Source organism: Sitophilus oryzae, unplaced genomic scaffold, assembly GCF_002938485.1.
Source record: "Sitophilus oryzae breed Bouriz unplaced genomic scaffold, Soryzae_2.0 scaffold_41_pilon_pilon, whole genome shotgun sequence".
In the NCBI taxonomy this organism is placed as follows: domain Eukaryota; kingdom Metazoa; phylum Arthropoda; class Insecta; order Coleoptera; family Curculionidae; genus Sitophilus; species Sitophilus oryzae.
The window spans coordinates 789,197-806,917 of record NW_022146996.1 but is presented as its reverse complement, the minus strand read 5'-3'; the positions used below and the strand labels follow the sequence as shown (position 1 = coordinate 806,917).

The following is a 17,721-nucleotide window of genomic DNA, read 5'->3' as shown; positions in this document are numbered from 1 at the left end:
ACTTAACATAAAGACCGACCTATAGCTAGACCTCTGCCTAGACCTAGCTAGAAGTCTGAAGCCACCTGAAGCCTGAGGCCTTCTAGCCTGCAGCACTGAAGTGGTCTCTTAGTGACGTCATACAGTGCAGTAAAATAATAAAATTTGAATCTTTCTATCTCCTGGAATTTTTTGTTTAGGTTCTCGTTATGTTGGCAACATTGATTGTTAATCTTCGGAAAATCCGAAGTCGAAGGCGAACCAATATTTTCATTGTAGTGTTGAATTACATTTGATAAGCTAGTAATTAATTTTAAATATCCCAAGTGTTGTGAAAAATTGAAAATATATTTGTGTACAAATGTCGTCGTAAATAATTACGCGATATATTCAACTAAACGTTACGTGTGGTGAAAAGAATTTCTTCCTATGCATTAAGAAATCGTCTTTTGTTTTTCTCCTTATTTTGACGTTTGGGCAGTGAACAGAGAAGTGAATCATTTTCCCCCAAGCCATATAAGTTTTTATATTTGATTTCAAAGAGACTTTTCGAAGGAAAACCAATAAAATTATCAAACCACTGAAAATGGAGGCTGTGGCCAAACATGAATTTAATGCAACAGCTGATGATGAGTTAAGTTTCAGGAAAGGACAAGTACTCAAGGTAGGTTTAGATCACTTGATTTTAGTTTCATCTTCTATTTTGTTATTTTTTGTGACATTGAAAATTCGTTCATCTTTCGTGTAATATTTGTTTTGTAATGTTGTTTTGTTCTTGTGTATCAATATTTTCTAATTTAGATTGGAAGCATTTGCAATATCTACTATTTTGTGTTTTATTTTGGTATCTAAAATTATATAATTTCTATATACTAAGTTTTATTTGTATACCAAATTAGAATTTTGAGCAGATTTTTATCGAAGCAGATAGGTAGGGTATGTATTTTGTGCTATGAAATTAATTAAATCATAATTGCTAATGATATTAAAAATTATGTTTATGTTAAGAGAAATTGTAACATTGTTAACAGAAATAATTGTAACAACAAGCAGGCTTTGATTTCTGGAGTTTGTAAAATTCTAGTGTAATTTACCATGAATTGTTTATCTGTCATAACACACTTGAATATATAACTTTTTGATCATATTGTATATATCGTGTGATGCACCAAATGTTTAATACACAATGGTGAAATGGAAAGCAAATTAGTTTGTATTGTATACCTAGTAGGTGTTATTTTTTTGTAGTTTTCAATATTCAAGAATTCTAGTCACATAACTTACTCACTTTAAGATAACGTAATAATCCTTTTTGAGATATTTCCTTTACATACAGTGGAAAGGAAACATCTCTCAATATAATATAGCTTACCTCCTTAATTATATTTTTATGATGGATTAGCAGAAACATTAAAGTTTACATTTTTTCATATCTTTAGGTAGTTTAATTATTCATTGCAGAGGCTATATTTATATGAATCTTAAGTTAGTTTTTAACACAAGTTTTGTATTGTAGACACTTCTTTGTGTGTGGTGTAGTAACACAGGTTTGTAACGGCAAACAAACATAACTTTTTATTTTCAGTTCATTATTTTTGAAAGCTGAACATTTTACAAAACAGCAGTTATATGTCAGGGAATATTTTATTATAAAAAATAAATTAGAAATATATCTTCTATATCTACCAGATGCGTCTAAAAACGAGATTTGATATGTTAGTATATGACATAAATTAGGATTGATTGATGTAGTCAATTGTTTTTGGTCACTTCCTGTTTCACTGGAAATGACTACAACTTTTGATTTTTAAATGGCACCTTCAGTATATTTTTACTTTATTCAATAGAAAATCACACTCTGAATAGAACTTGTAGCAACAATTGCAGAACAGTGGCGAAATACCCATATATCATTTTTTTGGAGTCTGAATAGAATGACATATCATATGTCAACTTTTGACATTTTTGCTTAAAAAAAATCGTATTTTAAATTTCAATCTAGAGTGCCATGGCTGTGTAAAAAAACACTAATTTTTAATCAATGAGCCTTGGAAAAATAGATTTGATTGTCTAATGTTGTTCTTCTCTTGTCCTGGCTGGTTAAAACGTGCCCAAATCGTATTTTTAATCATATCTCAATTTTTTCAAATGGAACAAGTGTGGATCATTAGAATATTTGGAAAAAACATTTTTTTGCGAATAATTTGGTACCACACACTTGGCATTTTGAGTCAAATTTTCGTTATGAACCCCATGTTACAATTTCAGATAAACCATATGCGAAAATGTTAAAACTTGACATATGATATGTCATTCTATTCAGAGTGTCATTTTCTATCAAATAAAGTAAAAAAATACACATAACTTAAAAATTTGAATGAGGGTGCCATTGAAAATTCAAAAGTTGTAGTAATTTCCTGTGAAGCAGGAAGTATCCAAAGACAATTGAATATGTCAATCAATCCTAATTTATGTCACATTTTAACATACCAAATTTTTGTACCGTTTGTTTATATGAAAAAATAAAAAAGTTATCGGGGGTGAGCGACTTTTGAGGCGCACCCGGTATAGAAGATTTATACATCCTGAATATTATGTTCCTTACAAAACATTTGTTTGGAAACTTCCATATACAGGGTGTCCCAATATTTCCTAGACATATTTTCCATTGAATAATTCCATTGACAGAACTACTACGGTATTTGACCAAAATAAGTTCATTGGACACAATTTACCTCTGTATAAAAATTCTTCATTTGTCCGTTAGAGGGCATCAAACTTTAAACAAATAAAACATTTTTTTAAGATATTTTAAGGACCATTATTCCTATTTGAATGATATTTGGGGTGCCTATGTTTAGCTAAGTGCTTTAATATTTGACACTCACAAAAATCACGAAAAACTACGGGAAGGGCGAAACTACCATCACGCCTGCATTTTGTATATTGTAATATTTTATAGGAACTAATAAAGAATTATCTATCTATCCAAGTATTACTGTAAATATTTTCCATTCCCATCAATGACCAATTTTTTTTCGTATAATGGTCCTTCTAGTATTTACTAAATTTTTTGTCATTTGTAAAAAACGCCATTTCGCGTACTTTTTGAGTACAAAAATATTTTTCCAAAGCTGGCTTCCAAAACATATTTCTTGTCACATCAAGTTATGGAGGTGCATAAAATCTATTATACGCTAATAGTCTAGTTGGCAATTGTTGGTTGAAAATATGGAATTTTATGTTAGTATCACAAATGATAGTTGACAGTAAGCTTCATAAAAAGCTATAAACTAAAAACTAAAACTATCACTAAAAATTGCCATGGCGACACCAGCCGTCTTCATTGCCATTTTATTGAAAAATCGCTTTCTATTCAAAATCTGAGCCAGATAGATATAGGAAACCCTAATATATGTAGTTTGAAAGAGCATTTGAATCTGCTTCGATCTATTTTAAAAAATAGAGTAGGTTGCATTTGAAATAACGAAGTTTTTATGTAAAATAAATATTTAAAATAGATCATCAATTTTTTTGGTACCCCTGTATAGATTTAAGGAAGCAGTAACATTTTGCAGTAAATTTATTTCTCTACCTTTAAAGTCAGCACAAGAATTACCTAATCCTGAAACGTTATTAAGATTAAAGTTTAAATATTTTAAACATATCTAACCCTTATACCTAATAAATGTCTTATTTTTATGCCCAAGAATCCAAAAATGAAATAAAATACTGGGTGTTTCATAAGAAAAAATATAACTTTGGTATGGGTCTTAGTTCTGAAACACCTTGTATTTTTTAAAATAATTTTAAATTGTGCACATTGCCTCCCTACATATACCAATAAAATATTTTGTTTCTACATCTTTCCGTTTTCGTAATCTACCGAGGCGAATGAGGTGCGCCACCCTATATGTATACAGGGTGTTTCAAAAGACATGTGTCATCTCTCGTGGGGAGATTCCTCACGTAAAAATAAGATTTATTTTTCATAGGTTCAACATAGATCCGATTCTGCTTTGTTTCGTAGCTACAGGGTGTTAAAGTCTTAAATTTCCTTCTAATTATTATAATTTTCTTCCAAGTGATTTTATAGATTCGAATAAAATTTTGAGGGTAAAAGTTACTATAAATGCGACATATTTTAAAGCTAAAAAGTGTCGACAGATTCACCAGGGACGTGCATATGGGTTATCACTGGAATATTTTTCGAAAAAAAAAACATGTACGCCACATTTTTTTTCTCTTGTTAGTGAAATAGTGTCAGCAGTTTAATGCCGATTAAAAGTTGTCTCTTGATATTTTGTCATTTGGGCCTCCTTGATGAGATAAACGCAATTTTAATAATTTGCCTTGATCCAAGTCTATTAGCAACCTTTAAAAAAATATATATCATTAACTTGCGAAAGTTTTAAATTAGTACTCATTGATTCCTCATCAAAAAATATGGAAAAAAGTTTCTATAAACATGGGTATAGAAATGCATAATTTTGAAGTTTTTAAAATTAGGTTTTTTGTAATTATCTTAAATGCCATTATTTTTTATTTGAAATTGCTGTAGGTTGGACTTAAGGTACGCGCAGACTGACCAGAGCCGCACGCGCCGCATCGACGAAAATGCGGCCAGCATTCTTGGGTCAGAATTATTTTCTGTCAATGCGACTAGTGCTGCTGACGTCATACGCAATTTCTTCCACTCTACGCGGGTAGCTGAATCGAACTAGCCGAAGAGGAGATTAGAAATTCAATATACTAAGAAAGTTTGCAATTTTTTTATGGCTCGTTTTGAAATATTGAAAAATTTTTACTTCGTCCTCAATTAAATATGGTAACAATGTGTGAAACTCCCCTTTTAAAGGTAAAATTTTTGCAATTATTGTGAACCCATAATTTTCGATTCTTTCTCGTGATTTCTTCTTCCTTTATTAGCAAGGAGTTCATAACTATTTCTTGTTCGTTGTCATTCATTGTCGAGAAATATAAAAAAAACACGCAGACAGGACTCCGGAAGGGACTGATTAGAAATTCGATTAGCAAATACGGGTGTAGTAGGGGCAAAAAAAAGAGGAGTCCGACAGGGAGATACTATTTCCCCCAAACTTTTTACACTGGCCCTGGAGGACGTATTTATGAAGCTGAACTGGGACGAGAAGGGTATTAGGGTAGATGGTGGGATGCTTAACCACTTGCGCTTCGCTGATGATGTCGTTGTCCTGGCCTCATCGTTGGAAGAACTTCAAACAGTGCTCGAACTACTTCACCACACATCTGCGCAAGTAGGTTTAAAAATGAATTTGTCTAAAACTAAAACCCTAAATGAAAATGAAGAGCAACTTATTGTGAATGGACAAAGGATTGAGAACGTTAAAGAGTATATATGCCATAAAACTCGGCAAGGAAAATCAAACTTTTTTGGTAAACTTAACTTTATATTCAAAAGCAAAATCCCAAATAGCCTAAAAAGAGACGTTTACAACAAATGCGTCTTGCCTATCATGACCTATGGTTTGGGGACTAGGACGATGACGGCACGAAGTGTGAACAGGTTGCGAGTGAGCCAAAGAGCTATGGAAAGAGCCATGATGGGTATCAGTCCTCCCGACCACATTAGAAATGAAGACATTCGCCGACAGATGAGGATAACGGACATCGTAGAGAGGATAGCTAACTCTAAATGGTCTTGGGCAGGACACTTGGCCAGACAGTCCGAGGAAAGATGCGCAAAAAGACTTCTTTGCTGGAGGCCACGCCTAGCAAAACGCCCAGTCGGCCGACCTCCTAAAAGATGGACTGATGATATCCAAACCGTAGCCGGTAAGAACTGGATGAGGAGGGCACAGAATCGAAACGAGTGGAAGAAACTGAGAGAGACCTACATTCTGCAGTGGATGAGTAATGGCTGAGAAGAGAAGAGGAAAAAAAAACAAATGCAAAAAGAAACAAATGCGAATAATGCGGTGAGTGCGTTCGATACGGGTCAGTGTGCGCGACAAGAAAAAAAAGTGCGATACGTGCGGCAAGTGCGGCGCTGGTCAGTGTGCGCGTACCTTTATAGTCATAATAACTAATAGTAATAATATTTAATAATAAATTAGGTAAAATATATATTTTATTAATTTTATTTTTATTTTAATTTTATTAATTGTGATTAATAAAATTTTGTTTATCTCATCAAGGAGGCCGAGTTCGACAAAATATCAAGGGAAAGCAATTCCATTTAATCGGCATATGTTTCTTTTTTCAAAAATATTCCAGTGACAACCCAATTGCACGTCACTGGTGAATATGTCTGCACTTTTTTAGCTTTAAAATATGTCGCATTTATAGTAACTTTTACCCTCAAAATTTCACTCGAATCACTAAAAGTACTTAGAAAATTATAATAAATCGAAAAATTACTAAAACTTAACACCCTGTAGCTACGAAACAAAGCAGAATCGGACCTACATATATTGATATGAAAAATAAATATTATTTTTACGTGAGGAATCTCCCCACGAGAGATGGCACATTTTTCTTGAAACACCCTGTATACAATTTTTTTACTTATTTTTATCTGCAGAATATGCAGAATCCAAAGTTTCCCGAATGCAATTCGGACCACCCTGTATAATTATGATGGGAGGTATTTTTTTCTCATTTAATGTTTTTGTCAAGTTTCTTATTTGTACCAGAGAGAGCAGACTTCAACTGTAATATTTAGAAATGAATTTATGAGCTATATAGAATTTATGAGCTATATATTTAATATTTTAAGTATTTTACAAGGAAATCGAATTTTTAATTAAATTGTATGTGATAAAACTATGATTTATTTGATATTTCAATTGTTTTTAATTATTTTTATTTCGCGCATTTGAAGATTAATGTAGCTACTCTAGACGTGAGGGAATTTTAAAAATATGTTATTAAGTAAATATTGTACAATAGTAGTATAGCTAAAATAAAATAAATATATATACTTAAAAGATTTTTACAATGTAGAATATAAAAAATAATGATTGGGAAATCCCCGTAATATTTTAAAATTACTTAACTTAATGGCGTTGCATATTATAGGCAATTCAACAGACCTATGTCTAATAAAATTTTTTAACAATGCAGAACTATTGGTTTTAACTTAGTCGTTTAAAAGTATATCGTTATTTTTTCAGTCTGTTTATTTCCATTCCTTTGAAAAATTTAATTTGTTTCTTTGAACATTTCTAAATATCAAATAATGTCATTTTTATGTTTTATGGCTATTCCATAGTAATTTCTGTTCAATGTACCGTGTCACAACTTCGAAATCTTTAACTTCGAAAATTTTTAACCGTGTCACAACTTCGAAAAATAATAACTTTTCGTGATTTGATATTTTCTGAATTTCTGAATGGTGAACTTTAGACCCTTGAGAAACCATTACCATGGCTTATTTTACGTACGTAAAATGCATCAGGAGTCATTAGTTTGTATCTTAGATAAGATAGATTAAAATGTACAGCACATCTCTATTTCTAAACGACATTGGAACTGTTATGGTTATTTATAAATTACGGCTTAAAATACTCTTTTTTTATTTTTATTAAATTTATTGTTAAAAAGCTAATGGTACTAAAAAACTATTATATTTTAATAAACATTTTAAGTACCTAATATGATAATTATTACATTAAGCAGCAAATAGAACTACAATGCTTAACTCAATGTCAGAAGGAATACAGTGACTACAACAGGTCTCTTGCAGGACATAATATGGCTGTCAATTGCTACCTGAACAAGCTCAGCCCATACCAAGGAAGTCTTTAGACTGTCATAGGCCGCTATTAACCTTCATTCAGAACCTCAAAACTAGTGGAATAAATCAATGGTTTCAATTAGCGTAGAAGTTTGCTCCTCCAAAATCAATGTGACCATTCACAACGTCAAAATTAGTGGTAGTGTAGCGTTTTTTAAACCACTACCACTGCGAACGGCAGCTTTTCATCGGACAGCAGTCGTGGATAAGGTATCACTAGAGAGAAAATTAATCTGTAATAATTAACAAAAGATATATAGATATTGGGCGCCAGGCATGTACAGAGAAAGAAAACACAGTTGTATAATACTTAAAACTAATGACTTTTTTTATTCATGACGTTCTTTGCTGATACATGACATTGTAGAGTTCTAGTAAATATATAGTGGTTATATGTCAAAGAAAGTGGTGGTAAGAGTCGTACTAAATATCAATGAAAACAACTACGATAAAATACAGGACATGTAAAGTTTAAGAGAAAATATGAAATGTAGCATTACTTTAATTAATCTGATATATTCCATATGATGCTAAATCGAAGATGTTACAACCTGTAGATTCTAGAATCTATGTTTGATTATCCATGTATTAAAATAGTGCAATAATATCTATAAAAGTAATACCATTACAAGACGTAATGCAATGAAACCTAAGATCTAAATTATATTTTAAAGATTATATCGACATGAATGTTCTTAACAATCTAACCACTGAACATAGTCTGTACGATATTACTTAAGATGTACGTTATTGTTTAAGACTGAAAATGTTTTAGATGTTGAATGTAAAACTAGAACTTCAATATACACTTAGCTGTTCTTTTATGTAACCTTGCTTCAAACAGTAGCAGCTTGAGGTGGTCTAGCATCTCTGTACTGTCTGTCGGCGATCCTGTTGGCCAAAACAACAAAAGGGGCCAGATTGAGGACACCACGAATCACTACAGCCGTAGCTACTGACTAGGCTTAGAAATGGGAGTGAAGCAGCATGGGACTCAAGCTACATCCACGCTGTGGCACTTATATGTAAGAAAAAAAATCATTCTTACTTGGGACACTCGTCCACAGGACATCTGTACATAAGATAATGTCTGTACATAAGACACTACCCGTACCTTGGACACAGTCCGTACCTTGGACACAGTCCGTACCTTGGACACAGTCCGTACCTTGGACCCTCGAAATACTTCCGAGGGCTCAATAAATAATAAACAACATATCTTTTCTTCCATGTGACATTCTGGAGGACAAAAGAAAAGGGACGCCAACGTGCCAGCAAAACACAAATACAAGTTGGGACATCCGTAACTGTACCCTGTTGCTTTGAAATAGCAGCTGATTCAGATTATACAGCAAGATTTAAATAATCACCATTTCTAAAAGCTGGGATACAACAGAGCGTCAAAACAAAGTGAGGTTAAGCACGGAGAGTTGACAGAAGCGATGTTGACAGCGCCTCCTCAGAGCGATAACAGGGTTGCGTCGAACGATAACAGGGTTGGTGACTAGGGAACGTAAAAATTACGCGTCAAATAAACTATCCGGCCTGAACGAGAGGGAATCCGGTGATGATAGGCCAGACATCATATATTATATATAAAAAAGACATGTAACGAACTTAGAACGTTACAGTAGTAATCTTCAATTAGTGGAAAAAGTTAACAAACTTTTAACTTGTCCACTAATTATACTTCAAAGGTTGTGAGGAATGGCATTTGGGCCTTTTATTATCATCCGTCTAGAGAAATTGTGGTTATAAATCAAAAGTTTATTGTTTTATAAGCTACAACTGACTACCGCAAGCTGTTTCTAGGATATTCTATTAATTTTAATTGTGTTTTTAAACATTGCGAATGATCGTAAATTAAAAAGTATAAAGTGTAATTGAAACCACTAATTACGAGGTTCTGATGATGCTTTACACTATAAAGGTGCGTATACATATGGCGAGCACAACGCGAGCCGAGCACCAGCCGAGCCTGCCACAAGCTCAGTTCGTCATTATGTGGACGCCTCCCGCGAGCCGCTCACAGTGTGATCGTCGCGATCCACTTGTCGGTTTTTGCGACGAACACAAAGGAGCTCGCAGTTATAATTTGGACGGCGTTGTGGCAGGTTCGTCGTTCTGGTCTGATCGGCGGGCATGGAGACTACATGGTCGGAGGATATTTTGCTTCAATTAATTGAGTTGTATAGGACGCATACTATTTTGTGGGACCCGAAAGACGAAAATTATTTTAAAAAACCAAAAAAATAGATGCCTGAAAGGAAATCGCCACTTTAATAGGCAAACCTGAAGAAATATGCAAGAAAAAAATTATAAGCATGTTGGGAACTTATAGAAGAGAGAGGAAAAGGGAAAAGAGTCAGTAGGAACAGGAAAAGGTGTGCTTTGCAAAAGAAGTATGTTTATTTATAGAATGAAATACCATCTGAAAAACAAATTAGTACAAAAAGTCTGAGTACATCCCTTTTTTTTTCTTGTAGCTACTTTTTTCTACCATAATTAAAAAAACTAATGGTACATTTAAAATCTTCAATACGTTTCTCAGTTGACCTGGGTCTGCAATTTTTTTCAAAAAATTTTATAGCCCCTTTTTTTCATGTTTAAAAATAAGCTGAAAATGTTTTGAGTGGTTTTAGGTAAACATGGTTGGTGCTATTCGAAGGAGGGGCAGGCAATATACCTCCTGAAAATTACACAACGATTGAACAAAGAATAATCTAAATATACAATTTTAAATCTTTTAAATTTGCTGAAAATAATAAATTTTTTAAGATTTTTGCAAAAAATTGATTATTTTTGCCAAATTGAAAATTTTATATCTGGACAATTTTTTGTTCAATCCTTGTGTAATTTTTAGGAGGTATATAATTTTTGCCTCTCTTTTGAATGGTACCAAACCAAACCATTTTTATCTAAAACCACTCAAAAAAAATTGTTACCAAACCAAACAAAAACTGCACTGACACTGAAAAAAGGCTCGGACTATGATCTCGCTGTTCTTGCTGCTCGCGGCGAACAACGAGCACAATACGGCGCGCTCGGCTCGTGCTCGGCTCGCGTTGTGTTCGCAATATGTATACGCATCTTAAAATTTCTTTGTCAAAGATCTTTTATGAATTATATTTTAAGAAAATTTGACAGTGTTAATATACAATATTATATAAAATCACACATATTACACTGTTAAATTCATGTTTAACTCTATGGTTAAATTCTTCATAAAATATCTCTTAATTTTTCAGATAAAAAAACGAGATATGGTATGTTGCTATGACATAAATTAGGGTTGATTGACGTCTTCAATTGTTTTCGGTCACTTTGTTTCACCGGAAATTACTACTACTTTTGATTTTTAAATGGCACCCCCGGTATATTTTTACTTTATTCGATAGAAAATGACACTCTGAATAGAATGACATATCATATGTCAACTTTTGACATTTTAGCTTAAAAAATTGTATTTTAAATTTCAATCTATAGTGCTAAGGATGTATTAAAAATACTAATTTTTAATCAAGGAGCCTTGGAAAGAGATTTGAGCGTCTAATGATTTTCGTGACTTGTCCGGGCCCGTTATAAGATGCCCAAATCGTATTTTTAATCATAGTATCTAAATTTTTTCAAATGGAACAAGGGTGACTCATTAGCATATTTGGAAAAAACTTTTTTTTACGAATAATTTGGTACCACACACTTGACATTTCGAGTCAAATTATCATTATGAACCGCATGTTACAATTTCAAATAAACCATATGTCAAAAATTGACTATTCAAACTGTCATTTTTTATCGAATAGTGTAAAAACATACCGAGGGTGTCATTTAAAAATCGAAAGTTGTAGTTATTTCCGGTGAAACAGAAAGTGGCCAAAAACAATTGAATACGTTAATCAATCCTAATTTATGTTATATACAAACATACCAAATCTCGTTTTTTTTTATCTGAAAAAAATAAAAAAGTTATAGGGGTTAGGCCATTTTTGAGACGCACCCGGTATACTAGGAAAATATCCTTTAAATAAAATCTTTGACAAAAAATGTTTAAAGTCTAAACTGGCCATAAAGATCCTCAAACAGAAGAGCACATCATATGTCACTGCGATGCGCTGAATCGCAAGCAGCACTAAAACGCAGGGAAAACAAGGCTAGAATCGGAGGAAATATGCTCTAATCTTATCAAGGACGTGCACAAAAAAGTACCGCTATTTACGCTTATGTATGATCATGAATCATCACAGATTCTTGTTTATCCAAGTCATCAAAATACTGAAAACAGCAACAGTTTCTCTCTAAACCAATCCAGACATTCACTGTTGCATATTATAAAACAAAAAGGAATAATGGCTCACAGATTAAATTTCTTGTGGTGATCAAAACTTCACATCATGTGTCATCTTCGTCTGCGCACTTATAGACTAGATTTTTTGAAGTTCCTGTTCCACTGTAACCTTTTCAGATCTAAAAAAATTACTTAAAATTCTTGTTAAAAATTCTGAAAACAGCACCAGTTACTCTCTAAACCAATGACTAAAGAATATAAGGACATGTAACGCCCATATACGGGCTGCAGCAGAATTTGTGACCTTAGACGCCATTCCTTTGATGACAAACAATGAGTCATCATCTGGTCACCAGCGATAATTTTAGCGATTTTTAATAGTTTGTGTGTAGTGAACTTTGTATAAACTTTATTACAATGGTGATTAGTTGTTCAACTTTCAGCGGCAGCGATAAGAAAGAGCCAGGAGTTACGTTTCATAGGAAAATAAACAGTCCGCTCCGCCTTTTTTAGCGTTTTCTTAGTTTTCTTACTGAATTCGATAATTATTTTTCTGATATTATATGTACTTGATGTGTGCTATACGACGATACTAGTTTTGTACCTTTTGTTTGTTTGTAATTAATTAGTATGATACTACCAACATTTATCAAAAAATATAAATATCTCTTCAAACAGCTAGGTTAAAAAAATATGTACCACGGCACTGTTTGGTGACATCGTCACAATTTGCTCTCGGGTGTTATTTGTCTTTGGATTCTTTAGTCATTGCTCTAAACCATTCCAGCCACACATTCACTGTTGTATATTATAAAACAAAAAATAATAATGTCTAACAGGTTAAATTTATTGGCGCGGTGATCAAAACTTCACATCATGTGTCATCTTTGTCGGAACACTGATAGACTAGATTTTTTGAAATTCCTGTTTCACTGCGACCTTTTCAGATCTATTGTGTACATTCTTCACTCCTATCTCTCCACTCCTCCTAGCTCTTTGTCAATGGCCTAGTACAAAGAACCGCACCATTGCTAGACTGTCGCACGGACATAAAATGTGTGCTGTCATTTCTTCTTCAGATTAAAAAAACCTGCACATGGCTTCATCATCTGTCAATCCCTACCTACAGCTTTAGATGCCTATTAAACTTACAATGCCCTGTTAGTTGGCCCACAAATGTTATACAATGATTTTTTCGCTTGTCTCAGCCCCGGTGAATTTCTTCCGGTCTTTCTCAGCCCCGGTGAATTTCTCTACCATTCTTGAGTTTTGTTGACCACCCACTGTTATGTAGCCATTTTTATGACTGCTTTTGCAGCGCATCAGAAGGGTTCTGGGCCTATGAATGGCACTGATGAGCCTTGTTTGGCAATTTTATCTGCATTTTTGTTACCCCTGTGACCACTGTGCCCTGATACCCAGGCTAATGTAACATTGCTACGCTCAGTCAATGTATTTAGAGCACGCACACAACGTGAGTCATCTTTGTCGGTGCATTGTTATGGTCATACCTCTTATTTTTGAAAGTAACAACTAAACTAAGGTGCCCGGTGGCGTAGAGGTACAGTTTCTCGTCTACCAATCTCAAGGTAGTGGGTTCGAATCCCACACCCGGCATTTCATCAGCCGACTATTTTTATTAAAAATAGTTTGGGTACCTAGGTCAACTCAGCCTTAAATGAGTACTTTGGATTCACAATCCTGAGGTAATAATAGGCGGTTGAAGCGTAATGCTAGCCACGTTACCTTCCTTGTATACCGAACGGCTCTAGTATGGCAAGCTGTACCTTGCTACTTCCAAGACGTCAAACGCTATATACGGGAGCTATTATATTATTATTATAACAACTAAACTAATCAAAACGAATTAAGGATAATATACCGGGTGCGTCTCAAAAGTGGCTCACCCCTATAACTTTTTTATTTCTTCAGATAAAAAAACGAGATTTGGTATGTTAGTATATGACATAAATTGGAATTCATTGACGTATTCAACTGTTTTTGGTCACTTCCTGTTTCACCGGAAATAACTACAACTTTTGATTTTTAAATGGCACCCTGGGTATTTTTTTACTTTATTCGATAGAAAATGACATTCTGAATAGAATGACATCATAGATAAATGCAACAAGTTTAGATTGGAAAGCCCGTAAAAATTTTAGGTCGCGACCGTTATACGCTGTCTGGCGCTGCTATAACGGTCGCTAAGAACAACGGCAAACAAAAACAGAAATAATTTTCTCTTGTCAAAGTCAGAATCTTCAAAAATCATAATAATCTTTCAAAATCTAAACCGCTCTCATTAAAGAAATTCCGAAAAGAACAGCGTCCATTTTCAAAGTAATTATTGTTATCTTGTGAGTTTAATTCAAGTTTTATTTACTCCAATAATAATAATATATATATAATTGTGATAATTGTGAAAAAGTGGCATTAAAAACTTAAAAAGCTGTGCTGTGAACTGCAAAAACCATCGTGGATCGTGGCATAACGTCGGTTCCAATGTTTCATAGGTATTTCATACATGCGTTTTTATATAAAATAAAGTTTCTTGTATGCAACACACTGTATTTTGTTTATAAAATTAAACGGAAATAATAATAAATTTGAATAAACAATATTTGGCGATATAATTCCGGAAAAAGCCGAATCGCTCCGAAATTTTCAAAAGTTTTGGGTCGCGACAAAAATTGCGCGCTAAATAGTGTTTACATTGTCCTTATGGGCACTTTCCAATCTAAACTTGTTTGATTTATCTATGAATGACATATCATATGTCAAATTTTGACATTCTCGCTTAATAAAAAATCGTATTTTAAAATTCAATCTAGAGTGCCATGGCTATGTTAAAAACACTAATTCTTAATCAAGGAGCCTTGGAAAAATATATTTGATCGTCTAATGTTTTTAGTGTCTTGTCCTGGCCAGTTAGAAAATGCTCAAATCGTATTTTTAATCATATCTGAATTTTTTCAAATGGAACGAGGGTGGCTCATTCGCATATTTGGAAAAAGCATTTTTTTACGAATAATTTGATACCACACACTTGGTATTTTGAGTCAAATTTTCGTTACGAACCGCAAGTTATAATTTCAAATACACCATATGCGAAAATGTCAAAAGTTGACATATGATATGTCATTCTATTCAGAGTGTTACTTTCTTTCGAATAGAGTAAAAAAATACCGGGGGTGCCATTTGAAAATTAAAAGTTTTAATCATTTCCGGTGAAGCAGGAATAAGTGACTGAAAACAATAGAATACGTCAATCAATCCTAATTTATGTCATACACTCAAATCCTAATTTATGTCATACCAAATCTCAACTTTTTATCTGAAAAAATAAAAAAGTTATAGGGGTGAGCCACTTTTGAGACGCACCCGATATACCCTGCTGGCAAGCGAAACCTTGGGTCGTTTACATGTATAGGAGTGAATCGCTATGGCAATCTAGTAAGTCGGACAGAGCAAAAATACAAACTATTTATTACATAACAATTTAATCTGACGTTACATTCCATGCGCTTGGGAAAATACTTGCTTTCTGTCTTTATTCAGTACATCTTATTTTGCTAAGCGTATTGACCGTACTCTTCGTACACACGAAAATCGGTATCCAAAACCAGAAATGCCAGCCCTAGTATGTGTATCTGTATTTACTATGTTTATAGACCGATCTCCGTATATTTACAGGAGCATATCTGAACAATTTTTTCATGCATAAATTGATACAAAAACGAACTCCGTTCCCGTCATAAAAAAAATAACAATAAAGACGCACTCGAAGACGCATAAATTCCATAAAATCAGTTTCTTATTTACTGTGATTTTGCCTTCGTGATTGTCAAAATTGGTGTTAAATATGGCAAATTTTGATGTTTTGGGAAGACCAAACGGTGTTAGAAGGCGTTTAAATATTGAAGAAGTCATCAGAGGCCCGATTCTGTAAACATATTTCCTTCTAGTGACTCATCAATCGTATACAAATAGCATAGGCTAGACAGGAAATTTCTTGCTACGGAGCTTAAAGAATCCCACTGCAGAGCCACAGCTTTATTGTAGGAGGGTCGCATCAGTCGCAACGATACGTGTCGAAGCTTTTTCATGTTACACAATCGGTCATTTCCAGACTATGGAATTGACACAGAGAATATGGTTTTGTGGTCCGTAGACCATATCCTCAACGAGTAAGGCGGACAACGAGGCGGGAAGATAAGATCGGTATCTTGTTCAAGCCGCTCTTTGCGAAAGAACACTTACCGCATAAATCTACAAAATCTTCTTACGATCGCCACAGGAACTCGAATTTCAACTCAGACTATAAGAAATAGGCTGCATGAAGTTAACATTTGATCAAGGCGAGCAGCTGTTCTGCCGCATTTAACTGCTAATCATCGTAGGACACGAAGGATATTTGCTCAAAAACATCTTTACTGGGTCGTGGATCAGTGGAGGCACGATCTTTTTACGGACGAGTCCCGTTTTCGACTAAGTTATAATGATACTCGGCGGAGAGTATACAGAAGACCGAATGAACGGTATCTGGACATAACAGTCAGAGAAGCAATTCATTTTGGTGGAGGTTCCGTCATGGTATGGTGAGTAAATGGGCGTACGGACGTGCATGTCTTTCTAGATGGCATAATTAATGCTGAACGATACAAAGATGAGATTCTTGAACCATATGTTATTCTATTTGCTGCTCAGCATGGTCCAGAATTAATCTTACAACAGGATAATGCCAGGCCTCATATTGGAAGAGTAGTTACTCGATACTTTGATGAGTCCAATATCACAATTATTGATTGGCCTGCTAATAGCCCTGATCTCAAACCTTTGGGACCTACTAAAGAGACTACAAAGTCGTCCACAAGCACCAGATCTTCAAACTTGAGAGAAAATCTTCGAGAGGAGTGGAACGCTTTTCCTCAAGAGATTATTCGGAGTCTCATTCAGTCTATGACAAGTCGGTGTGCAAAAGTGCGTAGAAACCGCGGAGAACACATACATTATTAGAAAAAATATTTTCGTTGCCAATTAAGATAAAAATTGTTTAGCATTGTTTTCGATATTGTAGTTATTCATAACGTAATAAAAATATAACTTTCAGCAGTTTGACAACTTTTTGTCCAAGTTTATATGGTTTGGCCAAGTTTATATGTTTAAATAAATATATTTTCTTTGTTTAAACGAATTTTATCAAAGTGATCCCTAATTCGTCTTAACTATATTTTTTACGAACTGTGTTTAAAAACAGTTTTAGAATCACAGATCCTTAAATATCAACCCGTTTCTGTTTGGAATCATTATTACACTTAAGGCCAAATAGTTTTTGTTAAAACAATATGTTCTGTTATTTTTTAATTTAGTGAGGCACATATGGCCGGCCGTAGTGCAAGCAGTAGTGTGCTGATTTGCGATGCGAGAGATGGGATGGTACTGGGTTCGATCCTCGGCCAGTACGGTCGCTTTATTTATTTGAATAAAAATATTGACTTATCTAAATAGAGCGACCAGCGAGCCGCCATGCGCCACCTCAAGGAAAGCAATGGCAAACCACCTTGAGTATATTTGCCTTGTACAGCCTCTCAGATAGTGCCGTTCGGATTCGGCGATAAACTGTAGGTCCCGTGTACTTGTGAAACACTAATGACACACATCACAAGTACATGCGAGAGGT

At 34.1% G+C, this 17,721-nt stretch overlaps 1 protein-coding gene across 1 annotated transcript in view; it reads left to right on the top strand.

The window, feature by feature from the left end:
- The first annotated feature begins 205 nt into the window (after positions 1-205).
- The window catches only part of LOC115885754 (protein enhancer of sevenless 2B), a 30,991-nt gene continuing 13,475 nt past the window's right edge, over positions 206-17,721 (top strand). Inside the window, exon 1 of the mRNA XM_030904764.1 lies at positions 206-643. Coding sequence (XP_030760624.1) covers positions 566-643 — 78 coding nt within the window. The 5' untranslated portion in view covers positions 206-565. The remainder of the gene's footprint in view (positions 644-17,721) is intronic.